Genomic DNA, 16,484 nt, shown 5'->3' on the forward strand with positions numbered 1-16,484 from the left:
TACACAATGCATTAATAACTGGTGTTTCCCAGGCTAATCAAACATGTCAATAAAACCAAAAATTCTAGAGCGCCTCGCTCTTAGATCTTCAAAAATGCAGAGAAAATTCAATGATGTCGTTACCTAAGCAACCAAACTCCTCCCCGGGTTGCTTTACCTATCTCATGTCTTGTCCAGACGTTCAGCGATAGAGCATGCTGTATTATTGATGAGGGTAGCAGTAGGGACATCCACTTGTGGCTTGAGACGAGTTTAAGTTAGTAGTAAAATAAAATGCCTGGCTGCTTGGTCATTTTGTTAGGCTATATGAAATACGCGGATGGAGCAGGTGTCACGAAGTTGTTCTGGATATGAAACTCCATTAAACTACTTCAAAGTAAGTTGACTGGCTGCATGCATTACCTACCTTATAGATACTTAACTTAGCCCTGGATTGCTTGCGGTTTCATTAGTAGTAGGCTAAATTGTAATTGATGTATAGGCTTAAGTCCACGATATCCTTTTTGTCAAGTTATAATGACTAATGGGTGCATTTTGGTGATATATTCTAAGTTTGTCTCTCTGTAGCACTCACTGACTGACTGCGTAGCTCTTTTTTTATGTCATACCAGGACGCATGCATGACAGGCTACAGGAGACAGTACTATAGCCTAATTAAGGAGTAGCCTAGCTCTTGCACATGATTGCTTTGGAGAGGCTACAAGTTACCAGTTACCAACACATTAAATACTATTCTGAGAGAACAATGCATATCCCTCAATAATTGTTACTACCCCCCCATTCTGCTTACCTTTCTCTGTTGCTAAGACATGAATAGACCAACACCTACAGAACCGAATTGCAAACACAAAGAGGCAGGTTCAGTCACAGCCTCCAGAAATGCCTTAGGACGAAGCATGGAGGGAGCACCAGAAAACCTAGATGACGAGGCAGAGGCTGACGAGGAGAGGCCTTCCTCAATCTTGTGGGAAAGGTACATTCAGCAGAGTATATTTGTGGACATAAGTGAAGATGACAGCCTGCATTTCAGTGATCTGCAACCTGGCTCTTTCAACATCTGCCTCAATCAAGACTCAGAAGTGTCAGAGTCCAGCATTAAAATCAGTGGTAAGACCCTAGTATATGAGTATTGGATCAGTGTTGTATGATCTTCTGATTTCCAGTACACTAAGAAAGAAAGTTGATGGATATCACTGGATATACTGGACCTGATAAGTAAAAAGTCCTTTATAATGGTGAAACAATTTTCTCTCAGGTTGCAAGATATTTGTTTTATTTCTAATCTTTCACCCTAAATGACAAAGATGTGCATTGTGCTGACATGCACAGGCATCCATGGTTATGCTTTGCACATCATACCAAACTACTAACATCTACATTTTTACTGTCTTTTCATCTCACTTTATTGTATTTTGATCAAACAAATTCAATAAAGAAAACTTACCTTTTCCTTCTTCTCTCTGTCTCTGGGGTGCAGTCTCTAGGGTTCTTCTTGTTCGGTCCTTACACCTAAACACCTAACACCTGACAGATCAAACCTCTCTCTTATCTTTCTTTATTTTTTTTATTTTGTTTTAAAGAAAACACAGAACTGGACAGTTCAGATGAGGAGGATAAGGAATTTGCTGAAACTAGTGTCACCACCTCCAGTGGTGGATCTGGGACAGGCAGCAGTAGCATTAAAGACAGCGCAACACATCTGTCCCGAACAGCAGGGAAAACTCCTATGAGCTCTAAGAGAAAGCAGATGTGGGGGTATGATGACAATCCTGTGAACACCAGCGACGAAGACCAAGAGGATCTTCCATATGATGGTGACCTGATAAAACAAGGTTATCTTAATGATGCTCAAAGAAAGACTTCTGACAAAGAGGAGCAAATAATGAACAACTGTGAAAATATAAGTGAAAAAACTGCCACGGATTTAAATATTGTGGACAGTCAGTTGCCTAATTCTGGAGTTGATGGTCCTCTTGTAAACAGTGCTGGTGGAAAAGAGTGGTGTACTGATCAAAGAGAGCCAGAGGAGGCTGTTCCTACATCAAACAAACCTCAACATGTAAGAGGCACTTTGATCTCAGACCTCTTGCTACGCCACTTCACACAAGAGCATTTGCTGAACGCCACCATGTTCATAGATGCGGAGACTCTTCCAGATGTTTCCTTGATGGAGAGCTTGGATGACACAGTGGTGAGCATGGTCTCTCAGCTCGTCCCACGCCAAGAGGAGGCTGTGTCTGGTCTCAGTAATGGAGACAGAGATGATGGCCAAGAAGAAGATGAAGTGATTAGTGGAGATGGCATCTTAGAAACGTTAGAGCAAGGGGATGTTAGCGGTCAACTGGGCCCTGGGTCAGAGAGCTCAGGGTCTGAGAGCAAGCGTAATTCCCCAGAGTTGAGACATAGATCCAGCAGTCCCCAGCCAGCTAATGCTGAGGACTCCATCCAGAGATGCCCTCTAGTCAGGACCAGGTCCTTCAGTGAGCTGAAGTACGGACAGGGGCAGGTACACTATCCTCTACCAGACTTTTCCAAGGTGGCACCCAAGGTCAAGATCCCCAAAGCCAGCAGTGCCGTGAGGTCTGTGTGCCCCTCTCCAGGCATCCTGAGGGCCCAGTCCTCTCCAGGAATGCTGGCCAAGTCCTCAGCCTCCAATATGGCCACCATGAACGTGATCAGCAGGGTACTGGAGGATGCCATACCGCCTCCTGAAAAGCTGTTTTTCTTCAGAGAGCAGGAGATGTGTCAGGGGTCCGTTCACCACTTGCAGGTAAGTAGTCAGAATTAATATGTTCACATTTCCTCCTTAAGTAGCTGATGAGACTTAATGCAAATATACACCCTCCTTACCTCATTATTTATTTGTTATGACCTGTATTATATATACATGAATGGGTAGGCATGTGTGCACTGTAAAGAGCTCCCCTTATCTGATGAAACTGGAAGGGAAAAGCATCACAGAGCAGTTTTTCTCAGAACATTTTTGATAGATATTTAATTGGGAAATGAGTTTCGAACATGCTATATTATATAATGTAAGCAGTAGCATTAAATAAATCACTTGATATTGTAGGCCTGTGTCTAGTCAGAAGTGTTGCATATTCTTCTTTAATTCTAGGCGGAATATGACATGCTGGTCACCAAAAATGCAGAAGCGGAAAACTTAATTGATCAAATGAGGCTGGGTGCCAATGTAAGCTTTTTTAATCATCTTACAGTAACAAACCATGGATTAAATTTAACACTAAAATGACCTCAGTGGTTCATTCTTATATTGTCAGCAATAGTAAAGATATTTGTATATGTGACTGTTAATCATGTACTTCCATAAATAGATCCAAGCACGCTGTGAACCTTCTCTTCAGACAAGCTGCTCTGATAAAGAAGAAGACATCAAAGGGGTTGGGATAGATTTGTGTAAATTTGAAGATACTGAGAGGTCCACTGAGCCTCATCAAAAAGGCATGACACCTTTCCTCTTTCCTTCCTTTCCCTTCTGTATGAAATTCTGTACTGTATCCCAGACAACAAATGACAGAGAATTGGAAACCGTGTTGAGGAAGGCTGACGTGTCAAATGACATTAGGTCCATGTTACATTCATGGCTGCAGCCTTCATAACAGAAACTTGAGAAGAGACTTTAGTGCACTCAAGCAGAGTCTGGTTGAGCCTAAAGTTGGCTCATGTTTTTTATGACTCGTGTATTTTATGGTGTGCCACACCAAGGAGGATGTGTTTGGGGTACATAAGGAACATATCATGACATCACCTTCACCACAGCTAGAAGCACTGTAGAACTCTCAAACACTTGGCTCAATATTTTCAAAATTACAATATGGAAACATTTAACAACTGTGGTCAACACTGGGTCTGGTAAAGACACAAAGTCAGCGTATTTGATCTCTGTTGGCTTATATTATGCTTTTTTTTCTTCTAGGGTCTGATAAGGATTTTGCCAAAGTCCCTGAGCCAAGCACAGCCCCTCCCCCCAAAACAAAGGAACAGAGTGAAGGGGAAAAGATGACTAGTGAACTAATGGCTATTATTAGTCAGTTTGGGGTTAAGGTAAAATAGTGGATTGAAAGCATTGAGTTAAATTGAAATCAGCAAGAATTTCATAATATAGTACTTTCTTTAATATATTTTTTGGCTTTTCACAGGTGGCAGAGTTCAAAAATGGAGTCAGTACGATGTCAATAAGTATAGAGGAACAACAAATGGTGATTTCATCTTTACCGCAACATTGAATTGATTGTGCTGTAATGTCAACACTTTACTCCAAACTGATAATGTTTTATTGATCGTAGTACTCTAATCCACAGATCTTTAGTAGTTTGCATTGTTAAATAAATTGAATTATTGGCTTGTTTCAGGTCTTTAAAAGTATTACGGATGCTCAGGATCAGCTGGAGAGGAATTACATGGCTAAGAAGGAAGAACACAGGGCTCTGGAGATGCGTAGCTATATGGGCATTGCCAGAAACACTGGCGAGTTTGACCCAGACAAGTAAGGGTTACTGGCCACTAACTGGCAACTAAAAACATGTAAATTAAAGCAAAACCCCTTCTTCATCTTATTAATGATATATCTCTGGCTAACCTACAAAAGCCCTTGTTCCAGTCAGCAAGGGATAACACAGTGTTTTAAGTGTGCAGTGGTCTCAATGGCAGCACATCATGAGAGTCATCCTGGTGTCTGTGGAGCTCAGTGGGCTGTCTTGTGTGCATGGCTCTGTTGAAAGGCAGGTGGAGGGGGAGATATTCAGGATAGGCATGCTCCTGGAGGACGTTAAAGAGCAGATAGACACTAACGTCTGTCAGAGCTTCTCCCCTCCGCCCTCGACCTCCACCCCTGCACCGCCCTCCCCCCAGCCACCGCTGCATGAGGTAACCCCACACACCTGCCTGCTGCACGGCTCCTCACTTCCTCTCTCTTGACCCCTTGAACTCCCCCGTCTGAACATCACTTCCTCTCTCTTGACCCCTTGAACTCCCCCGTCTGAACATCCTAACCCTCCTTAGCATCACTAACATCAACATCACTCACACGTCAGGTTTCACATTAGCTCATTTGGCCACTTTTTTTGCCTGACAAACATGCATGGCTGAAGGCTGGAAAGATGAATAGAGCTGCTTGTTTGTGGGTTGCTGTGAGCCTCTTGTCCTAATGGTATCATGTTCCAGGAGATGGAGCCCTGCTTTTCCACAAGTGTTGACGAGTGTGTGCAGGAGAATGGGGCCGGTGGAGATGGACAAGCATCAGCAGGCTCAGCGCTGAACATCACAGGAGACAGCAGCATCAGTCTACAGTACGCAGTTATTTCAACACTTAAGCATACATAAAGGTGCTGTTAATATCAGTTACTGTGGTCAGGGCACACAGGGTATGTTGATAGACATTTAGCGTTCAGTGTTTCACCATAGTTAACACAGCTTTCAAGTTCATCTATTCACTTTGCAGATGCTTTTATCGGAAATAACTTGCAGTACACAAATACATTTTATCAATATGTTAGATTCTTGGGAATAGAACCCCTGACCTTTTTAACAGTTGGCTCCACCAGTTTAGTGTCCAGGAAGCACGAGGAGACAGGGGGAAACAATGCAAAACAAGCCGGTGAATAGAGTTTAGTAAACATGGGAAAGTAAAATTCTTTGTTATGAATAGAGTTTCCAGTGCATGCAAGTGAGCTATCAGATGCCTTGTCTAATATTAGTAAAGATGTCTGCCGCCATTGAAAGCTGAGAGCGTGCCCTGTTAGCAGGCACACGACGGTCCTTCCCGTGGGGCGATAGGGTTACTGGGCTAGAGTCGGTGTAGGTTTCACTTGTGACGAGAACGGCCCGTGCTCTTGCTGTGTCTCTCTCTTCCTACCTGGCTGTGCTTTACTCAGGTACTCAGACACATCCCTGGAGAGGCTGGTGTATACACTGCCCACTGATGAAGAGGAAGAGAGCCTGCCCGCTCCAACGGAGGATGAGGACCATGGCACACTTCTGGCATCTTCCGTGTGCTCTGTGACTGAGGACAGGCTGTGGGACTCGGTGAGGTAAGGAACTGAATGGCTTTCGCTGCACTGTGCTTAGCCGATAGAGTAACCTCAGAGCCTTTGCATGTGTTTGCATAATTGTGTAGTGACATTGTAACATGCCCCAGGAAGATAACAGAAGCAGTTTGTGATTAGAAACGTTTCACTTTGCATCCAAAAAAGTGCAGAGAACTTACAGAGACCAGTCTGCTCCCTCTGAACTCAGTAATCAAACATGTTGGAGCAAACTGCATGATCAAGTGCATGTGCACATCTAAGCACGCCTCTGCACTGCAAATACATGAGTAACTCTGTTCTACTATCTTTATGCAGGTATATTTCTGTGCTTGCAAATGTATAATTCACACTGCTAAGCATGCTATTAACTAATGTTTTGGAACACTTGAGTGTTATTGATGATGAGTATGTAGCAATAGCAGCATCTGGTGTTCTTTTTTCTATCTTTCATCCCTGTCCCATCTTCTACCACAGCCCTGGTTTGAAGCAGTCACTTAAATCAGTGTGTGAGTTGAGCAAGAGGCCACTAGGTGGAGCTCTCTCCGTCTCAAATGGAAACACACAAGACCCCCTGGACCAGGCTCTGAGCTCTGTACAGGTAATGTACACCTCAGTGTGTGAAGCCATGGGTGGGTAAACAGCAGGATAGTTTAACTCAGTTACATAAGATCACATGTAATGATGGTTGTGATGCCTCATGCAGAACAACACAGGTATAAAGACACACAATACACTTTCATGTCATTACACCATGTTTACACATTATGTTAATTTCAACTGAGTAAGCTATGTTATGTGAATAGACTGGCGGGGTGACACAGATATTGTTTGAACATTTCAGAAGACTGTGAGTCCAGAGATTGACAGTGGGTTTGGAAGCACTGACCTGAGCAGACCAACCTCAGAACAGTCTCAACCACAGGCACACACGCAGAGGTACACACACACACACACACACACACAGACACACACACACACACACACACACACACACACACACACACACACACACACACACACACACGTATATAGTGACGCAAACTCATATAGTGAAGACACTCAAGATCATACAGTATAGTGGTAAAACAGCCTTGCAAAAATGTTTAGGAATGCACTCTCATATTCAGGCCAACAGCCACTGGTACACTAGCACACATTCTTGCAGATAAAGAGACACACTTGGCCCATTATCACACACAGACATGCCCTCACAGAGAGGAGGTCCACGTGCCCAACTCTTATCCTGGGTCATGCAAGCACAATGAGCCCTCTGTTGACCTGGATCTCTTCCTGCCAACACAGGCCATTTCTGTTATTAGTGGTAATGGTGGAAATGACCAGATTGATGGACAGCTGAATGCCAGGAGACAAATCATGACAAATTAGTATCTATGTGGTGAGCTTAGAGTAGCGCTAACACTGCCATCTTCACTTAAACTCACAGAGAGTGCAACACACGCAAATGAGATCTCACATCAGAGGGGTATTCCATGTACATGGTTTAGTGACAAACATGGGTAAGTGTAAATGGTAATCCTCCTACAACAAGAGCCCTATGGCATTGTTTTGTAAGGAGAATGAAGCCATACAGCTCTGCTATTAGGAGGTTTACCCCTTACTCTGAGTTAACTTACCCAGGTTTGTCACTAAACCACGAACTTGGAATATGCCCCATGAATGTTCATAGACACTTACTCTTACTTTTGTAGGCCAAGTACACTGCAGAAACATGGTGTATATTATTGTGATCTCTTCTGTTATTATATATAACTTTTTGAAACATTTGTTAACACCAGAATCCACTCTCTTTTACCATGTTGGACACCACACTCACAACCATTTAGCAAAATAAGTTAATTTCTGAATGAATAGCAACCTGTCAATAAAGTGATAAGTGTACAAGTGAGTGAGCGAATGAATGAGTGAATGAATGTATACAAGAATGAACAAACGTACAAATGAATGAATGCCTTCAGTAGATAAGTGAAAGTGCTGTGTCGTCCTGCAGGCTGCAGCTCCTCTTAGACCACTGCAGTCCCCTCAGCATGAGTGGCTCCGACAGCGAAGTGTCCGCCTCCCTCCTACAAACTACCATCAATACGGCAACCATCCACCGCCCTAAGCCACTTCGCATCACCGGAACCGACCAATGGCTGACGAGATGCCAACAGGACAGGCCAATCTCATGTCAGGATGGTGGGGTGAACCCTCTCAAAGGTATGAAGTGGATTGGACGATGGGTATGAGTTTAAGAAGTAAGATGAGTTTAATGTACATATGTGCTGTTTGCATACAAAAGAATTGTATAGTAGTTATTCAGTAATAGTTTTCTGATTTGTTACCAGTAATTCAGCTTTTGACATTGTTTTTCTAAGCTTACTGGAAAGACATCCTTCTTTTCTGAATATCTATTTTCATGTTAGCTGTGAGATGTTGAGCTGTTCAGTTCAATGTTGTGACATAAGTACGCTGAATGTTTTTGTGTGATGTTAAAGTGTTATGTGGCCCTCCAGAAGGTGCCACTCTTGCCTCTGAACAGCTCACTCAGTTGACCAGGGAAGGCCGTGTGTCCAGTTTCTCACGTGTACCTGCCAGTGTTGGCACGGGCACCCTACCACCCAGCGAAACCCAGCCCCACGTCTGCCCCTGCCACAAGTGAGTCTGCCAGCCATATCATGTGATATCACTCCCTACCTCAACCAGCTTTCAATTACAGCTGAAATAAAGTGTAATTTACATTTGAACTGTGATACAGTTTTGGTTTAGTTTATACTTTATTTCTTTATTATTTTTGCTTAATAGGTTTGTCTCTTCCCAAGACATTTTGCATTTTATTAATTAAGCAGCTACTTAGTTAAATAAGTAAATCTAATTTAATAGTTGATAGCTAATTTAAATACGTAATGCTTATACATGCTTAAGGAGTTCTACGGAAGTATATCAGTCCCCTGTGGTAGGTAGCTAACATGATGGCAGTGGTTTCCCCTCTGTGTGTCCCTCAGCGAGGCCATCCTGACCCTGCAGTCTGAGGTGGCCAACCTGAAGAGAGAGCTGGAGGAGCGCCTCTCCCACCTGCCCCACTTCTCCAAGCAGGTGGCCCAGCTGGCACAGGCCCGACCCCGGCAGGAGAGGAGGCCCAAGGCCCAGCCCAGGGGTCATCACCGGCCCAGCTCCAGCAGGTACACTACAGGCACACCGCTACAGACAGTACAGCTCCAGCAAGTACACTACAGGCACACCGCTACAGACAGTACAGCTCCAGCAAGTACACTACAGGCACACCGCTACAGACAGTACAGCTCCAGCAAGTATGCAGTACAAGCATACAGCTTCATTCAGTAAACAACTCAAACAGGTATACGCTACAACAAGCATACAGCTTCATTCAGTACACAACCCAAAACAGATGTACTCTACACAACAAGCATTTTAGCTTCATTCAGTACACATTTCAAACAGGTATACGCTACAACAAACATACAGCCTCATTAATTCAAAGCACAACTCAAAACAGATGTACTCTACTACAAGCATATCAGCTTCATTTAGTACACAACTCAAACAGATGTACTCTACTACAACAAGCATACAGCTTCAGAGAGTCCCACAAAGACTTGTGGAGAGACACATGAATAATTGCTTCCATGCACATTAGGATGATACCTGTTTTTTTGTTGTTTTTTTTAAAGCAGGTGCACAAAGTCCAACTCAGGCTCCCTCAAGGTGGATGACTGGATTTCTTCAGATATGGACCAAAGCAAGAGCAAAGGTTTTAACCAACAGCAGATTTTTATTTTTCTAATGTATATATTTTTCATTAAATCATTGATAGTTGAACTATTTATCATTAAACCATTGGTAGATTAGAAAAAAATAAACATGAAATGAATATGACTGCGTAAAGCAGTTAATTGTAAGTGGTGCTCCCAGAAGTTTCAGTGGGAAACCGCAGTAATTCTATTGGAGAATCTAATGCCCTGAGTTGAATGGCCATTGGTCAGTTAAGTATCAGTGAACTCTCACTCGATGAAACATAACACAAAAAGGACAACATGAGGAAGTAGCCCATTACAAAGGAATGCTAAAAATGACCTCCTTGTGTAACCTAATTGAATAGGTTGTGCACTAACCACAGTAGACAAGCAGAAGGCATGTCTAAAGCAGTGTGCAGTGAGTATTGTAACAGTATACCTGCGGGCGTGTGTGTGTGTGTGTGTGTGTGTGTGTGTGCTGGTTGTGGGGCACCAGGTACAGACAGTGGGGGCTCAGACCTCAGTGGGAATCTGCAGAAGTCACTCAGCAGCAGCACATCAGGCTTCCTGGGCCCACAGAGGAAATCCCAGATCAGCGCGTCCACTGGTACGACTACGGCTTTGTACTGGGTCGTATTATTTGACAGAGGGCCCTGTGTGGTGCCCATTTAGTGGCATTTTTTGACTGACTTACTTGAATAAGTTTCTCTAAAACAGCAGAACTTCATTGTAATTCTTTATTGTATTCTTATTGCTAATTGTAAATTATTGGTTGGATATAGAATAACATCACATTTATCATTTATCACATATCATTTTTAAACTCATTCAACTGTCTTTGAACTGTTCATCATTATCCTTTTAAACAAGTCATTGCACCATTAAGAAATTAATTATATAGATGTCATAGATTCATGTAAGAGGTGACCCCTCTGTCCTCTTCTCTGTCAGGGGATAGACAGTGGTCCCCAGAACTCCCCCTCTTTGACTCCACCAGAGACACCAGTCAGAGACAGGCCTACCGCACCAGCTACCTGACACCAGGTAAGAAGAGTGTTGGCTGGCTTAACAATTATGCAATAATAACTTGATAAGGCATAGCATAGTTTCTAACTTTTTTTTCCTAACACATTTTGTTCTTGTCTTCAGCCAAAGGGATGGAGGATGTGTATGGAAAGGACAGGGAGATGACATGCTATGTGCAGCCACTGCAGAGGCCACTGCGACAGGTCAACTATGCCTCCTCCTGCAGTCTTCCAGCTGGGTACTACAGATTTCTATACTTCGCTCCCTTCACCTTAGCCTGTACTTAGACTAGAATTGGACTGGGTTTGGTAGTACCATAGACTGTATTGTTAGCACTGGAATACATCATGGTGGAAACAACAAAGATAACCTTGTAAAGACCGGGACAACATTACATTAGATCATGTAGAGAAAGAGAATGTTCACCGGGGCACACAAAGATGTATTTATTTAATAGATTAGTTAGATAGATTTCTTCAGGAATATTTTTTCAGAACTTTCTTACTGATCCTGAGATATGACCCAGATTGCAAACGTGTTTATTGTAGTGCCCCCAAGAGTGGGGTAATTAAACCTTTCCTTGTTATGGCAGAAAAATAACCCTAGACCCCCATTGATCCTTAGAAAAACAATAGGGATCTAGCAGCTTTTTCTGATTGGACCCCTAATAATGAATGATAAACAGTATAAAGGTTAATCAGTGTGATATCCCTCACATTATTTCAGTTTCAAAGTGCTGGAAGGCCAGTCCCACTCCGTTCCAGTCCAGAGGAGGTGCTCTACCCAGTCGGACTCGGCCCTCCTGCCAGGCTGCGTCTTCCTCCGGCGGACCCCGGCCTCGCCTCTCTGCTCTCCCCGGCCCCAGAGCTCCAAAGGCAAGCACAGGAACAGCAAGGCAAGTGATGCCTTTAAGCCTGGTTGACACAACTTGCCTTTTTTACTGTCTGGTATGCCATAGTGAGGTTGGATCTGTTCTCAAAGACTAAACATTAGGGGTGTGAATCTCTCATGTAAAAGACGATACGATTCACATCTAGATACATAGGCACGATTCGATACAAGAAAAGATACATGTTCATAAAAAACGATTCAGTACGATTCGATGCGATTCGATGCAGTTTGATGCAGTTGAAGAATGGAAAGCATTCTGAAAGATTTTTTATCATTTGCTTAAGGTGCACATTCATTTTATATTATCAATTATCATGGTCATGTCAATTAGGCAAAAAAATGTGTGAATATGACTATCTAAACTGAGGTTTGTATCATATACTGTATTGAAATGAAAAAAGAATAGTCTACAAAACTCGTTAGCGTGGAAGTGAGAAGGGCATATTATTTTGCCGCTACAAAATGCTATTTTTATACCTCTTCTACAGTTCCAAACAACATTACACTTACGTGGTAGTGAGTAGAGGGTCCCTAAAGCCAAACCGAAGTATCCCGAGGTCTTTATGTGGTCAGATAGAGAGTCCAAAATGAATTTCATCAAGCCAGTACCTTTCCGGAAATGTTGCCATCTTTGCTGCCATGGACGACGAAAGCTGGCGACGAAATTGTGAATTTCCAAAACGTGTTACTCCACACTTGGCAATCGACTCCTACAGACTTTCCCCTAAAGATGGCAGTAAAGATGGCAACATTTCCGGAAAGGTACTGGCTTGATGAAATTCATTCTGGACTCTCTATCCGACCACATAAAGACCTCGGGATACTTCGGTTTGGCTTTAGGGACCCTCTACTCACTACCACGTAAGTGTAATGTTGTTTGGAACTGTAGAAGAGGTATAAAAATAGCGTTTTGTAGCGGCGAAATAATATGCCCTTCTCCCTTCCACGCTAACGAGTTTTGACTAAAAACGGTAAAATCGAACATGATTTTGATGTCAACTCAACGTATGTACTCCCAATCATCCGTAAATTGATCTAAAGTGCATTTTATTCCGGATAATTCCTTTAAGGAAATCCCTTCATCAAACGTAAGGCTACTCTACAGACTATCGTTGCCGTTTAGGAATGCTATAGTAAGTGTTTAATTTCGCGCTGAATTTTGAAAAACAAAAGAATAAAAACTGTCAAAGAAACGACCGAGTGCGAGTTGTCACGTGCTTAAGTTGCAGTAGATGTATGGGTAATGAAGTCCTTTGACTACTTTGGGCAATGAGTGTAGCCCAAAACGAACTTCATTACCCACAAATCCGTGCCACGTGTAGTTTCAAAACAGGAAGTGGGATGAACGCGCTGCTTGCAACGTAAATGAGAGTCTGAGCGAGCAGAAAAGGTTGTGAACCGATTCGTAACAAGTAAATCGATATAACGACCGGTTTTATTCCGATACGGGGCTTAACATATCGATGTAGCCGTATCTTACACGTTAAAAACGGATACCGATACGTATCGGTTAATCTTTACACCCCTACTAAACATCCACTGGATTGTCTAGTTTGAATGATGAGGTAGTGAGATCTGGCCATTAGATGTGGCCCTTAATCACTAGAGTTTGTCCTATGTGTAAATCAAATTTGTAGAGTCAAGACCACAATTTGCTGTCTTTGTCTTGTTGTCTGTAATATAATATATATACAATATAGAATGTCTATGATGTTGCGTTGAGACACAAGTCTCTAGATCATGAGTATGGCACCTGCGTGGGAAATTGTGTGTGTGTGTGATGTTCCCCCTGCTCTTCCCCAGGATGAGGACATCAGTCGGACCCTGGACAAGGCCATAGAGGCCGCCCGCAGCATGAAACACACCACCGAGCGCATGGCCAAGAGTCTCTCGGCAGACCTGGCCAAGGCGGAGCTCCAGCGCAAGCTCCGAGGGCTCTACCCTCTGGAGAACATACCCGACACGGAGCCCTGACCAGGCTGGACACTGGGCCACTCTCAAGAGCTGTGGTTTAGCCACAATACTGTGATGGGACTGTTATTTATATTGAAAATGTAGAACTTTTAAATGAGACCATGCTATTTAATGTAACTGTTACATGTTTGTATTAATATTTGTTGAGTGTGTATTTAAAACAGTCCACTGGAATGTATGTTACCTTTGTGAAATGTTTTCATTTGGCAGATTTTATCATGAGCATGTTATTCCTCCACTGCCAGAATCCACTGCAAAATGATGGTACAGCTGTGTGCGGTAGGTAGGCACAAGCTAGTCTTTAATCCTTTTTGCGCTCATCTATTCTATTCCTATAGGACCCTAAGCTCTTTCATTCAACTCCAGTTGGCAGCTATTGACCAAACATAGTCACCACAGCCGGTGATCTCATTTACAGTAGATTCTCACTTCAATGTCTTAAAATAACATAGTGTGGTCCAACCATTGTAACCACTGAAATCAAAATACACATATAATAGAATGGGATATGACTGAATCATTTCACCCCTCCCCCCCACCCCTCCCCCCGCTGTAGTTGTGTTGCCATTGCCCTCTCCCCCGTAGCTAACTCAAACACCTGAGACCTCACCTTTGCATCCAAAGCAACAACAAAAAAACAGTGATTGAGTTTGTATTGCCCTTTTTTGTCCGTGGTGTTACGGCCCCTGTGGTATATTCCTCTGTGTGTTTTCTTTTTATGGGAGATTGTGTTTCTCGTGTTGTCTTCTTCTGGTGTTAACAGAAGCATCACTGTTCCGTCTGATTGTCTGGGTAGTAATTCCCTGACTCTGACTTTTAACAATGTAATGCATTTCAGAAAAAGGAAAAACGAAAGATTTGTTTTGTTGTTGTTGTGGTCCTGAGGAGTCGAAAGTTGTTGCTCTCTAAAATGTGATTCTTTTTTTGCCTTAGATACTGTTGTTATTATATAAAACTTTGTGAAGGATAGACATGTCAAATGAGTAACTGTAAATCCACAGTTTTTGTTGCATAACCACATCTATACTATCCATACATTTTAAGCAACAAGACAATATACTGTATACAATGACTGTATGTCACTCTCATGACGTAAAAAGAGTTTTTTATTAAAAAAAAAAATGTGTTAAAGCATTTGGCAGCCACACAGACTTAAACATGATCTTTTTACATTCTTTGGTCATCCACAAATACCTAATGCCTTATTTTTTAGAGAGATTTCTACACGGTGCTATTTACAAACTATAACACTAAATAATCAATATATTAAAAATTTATTAAAATATCAACATATTACTGCAACAAAGGCAGAAAACAACTGAACTTTGAATGTTTCCACTAACAGATGGACACTGGCTTTCCTGTAAACACTGAAGTCAATAAAAGACTCAAAAATAAAGCTTGATCTGTAACACATCAGAGGTTTTAAATATGTAGCCAATGTCTTTTCAGATGAATCACGTGTTACATAACAAATAAAGACAGTCTGATGTGCACACATTCACAAAGGCTCTTACGGCCTTGCCATTTTAATCTTAGCCTCCAGATGATAATGGTACAAATTAATTGGATATGTTTGGGCTGGGTCTCACGTCTTCACCAGGGCCTGTTCACTGCAGGGCTGTTTTGAAACAGAAGGTGTAACCTGATGTGGGCTGCTCCAGGGTTGACCTGTACAGGTGACAACAGGATAAAGAAGAGGAAACCAGCAGGGGGAAAAAACACCTTTGCTGTTCCTGATTAGAAACCAGCCTAGTACACAGAGGCCTGTTCTGGCCACTGCCAGGGTGGTAACTGAACTGGACTATTGTGCATGTGGTCTGACTTTAGCCAGGCTGGGAATACAATAGAAAAGACCCAAACGTTAAAGGAAGAAACAGAAATGTCTCTTATTGGTAGCTTACATAATTGGTTTATATGACACAAAAGCTTGACGTTGATTATTTCAATAAATATATATTTTACCATTCCTGTATTTCATTTTAATTAGGGCTCAAAGACTTCTTGTGTGACTAGTGCAAGTACATGATACAATTAAATTGTTGCTGAAGGAACCCAAACCACAATGGATACTGTTAGAATAATAACCTGGCAACATAAAACTAATGAAAGTTATTAGCCTGTGACAACATTGATACAGTATGTAAATATGTTTAATGAACTTCAGCCTATTAGGTCACTGAGCTACAATGTGGTAACCATATTGTAATAATAATACTGTATTAACAAACCTAATGTTGAATTTACACATGCTTCAGATTATTAATGACTATACCTGTATAGGCCTATGCAATAGACAAAAGAAGTATTACAGTATTTTACACATCTGGGCAGATATATAACCTTATATGGCCTATACCACCTCACCATCGGTCACAGCCCCCTGTTACACAACATTTCAGGTGTTGGCTCTTGGCTGTATGTGTGGCCTAAGCCATGTATACGCCAAGAAGGAGACAAACTAACATGGGATCTCTCTGACCCATATCTGAGCTGTGTCTGTCAGACATCAGGGGCCTTATATCTTCTCTGGCCGTCACTCATCATCTGGCACCACTCCTCTCTCCACACCTACAAGAGTCATTCACTGGGTGTAGGTCATCTAGAAATTCCATCTGATATGGATATGGAGTCAAGGTACAGTCAACCCCAAGCCCTTATTGACCTTAGTGATCTATGTTCAAACTGATATCAAAATATGTACTTATCAAGATAAGTTTCATAATGCAATGTAAACATTTGTTGACTAGAATCTGCAATATTTGCCCACTTACATTGTAGGCTATTGCTAAAT

The 16,484-nt window shown here is 42.3% G+C and overlaps 1 protein-coding gene across 4 annotated transcripts; it reads left to right on the forward strand.

Moving 5' to 3' along the window:
* Positions 1 to 81: 81 nt before the first annotated feature.
* LOC121711878 lies at positions 82 to 15,657 on the forward strand. 4 transcript variants are annotated; one of them, XM_042095755.1, is made up of 22 exons: positions 82 to 376; positions 612 to 1,107; positions 1,581 to 2,770; positions 3,119 to 3,193; positions 3,336 to 3,462; positions 3,938 to 4,065; positions 4,161 to 4,220; positions 4,374 to 4,507; positions 4,743 to 4,887; positions 5,185 to 5,309; positions 5,895 to 6,050; positions 6,522 to 6,645; positions 6,889 to 6,983; positions 8,056 to 8,264; positions 8,561 to 8,702; positions 9,050 to 9,226; positions 9,737 to 9,816; positions 10,296 to 10,406; positions 10,751 to 10,843; positions 10,949 to 11,063; positions 11,552 to 11,720; positions 13,520 to 15,657. In XM_042095755.1, the coding sequence occupies exons 2-22, from the start codon at positions 810 to 812 to the stop codon at positions 13,688 to 13,690; spliced, it is 3,924 nt and encodes a 1,307-aa protein (XP_041951689.1). In that variant the 5' UTR covers positions 82 to 376; positions 612 to 809; the 3' UTR covers positions 13,691 to 15,657. The 4 variants fall into 4 exon arrangements, with proteins under 4 accessions (XP_041951689.1, XP_041951680.1, XP_041951697.1 ...); XM_042095746.1 differs by having other exon boundaries at positions 808 to 1,107; XM_042095763.1 differs by having other exon boundaries at positions 808 to 1,107; positions 9,740 to 9,816.
* The last annotated feature ends 827 nt before the right edge of the window (positions 15,658 to 16,484 follow it).

The sequence above is a fragment of the Alosa sapidissima genome, chromosome 1 (genome assembly GCF_018492685.1).
Source record: "Alosa sapidissima isolate fAloSap1 chromosome 1, fAloSap1.pri, whole genome shotgun sequence".
Lineage (NCBI taxonomy): Eukaryota > Metazoa > Chordata > Actinopteri > Clupeiformes > Clupeidae > Alosa > Alosa sapidissima.

Coding starts and splice junctions, on each gene's coding strand:
- LOC121711878 (XM_042095755.1), top strand. CDS start 810: ATGAATAGACCAACACCTACAGAACCGAATTGCAAACACAAAGAGGCA. Junction 4,508..4,742: donor GGCGAGTTTGACCCAGACAA/GTAAGGGTTACT, acceptor CTCTGTTGAAAG/GCAGGTGGAGGGGGAGATAT. Junction 11,064..11,551: donor TCCTGCAGTCTTCCAGCTGG/GTACTACAGATT, acceptor ACATTATTTCAG/TTTCAAAGTGCTGGAAGGCC.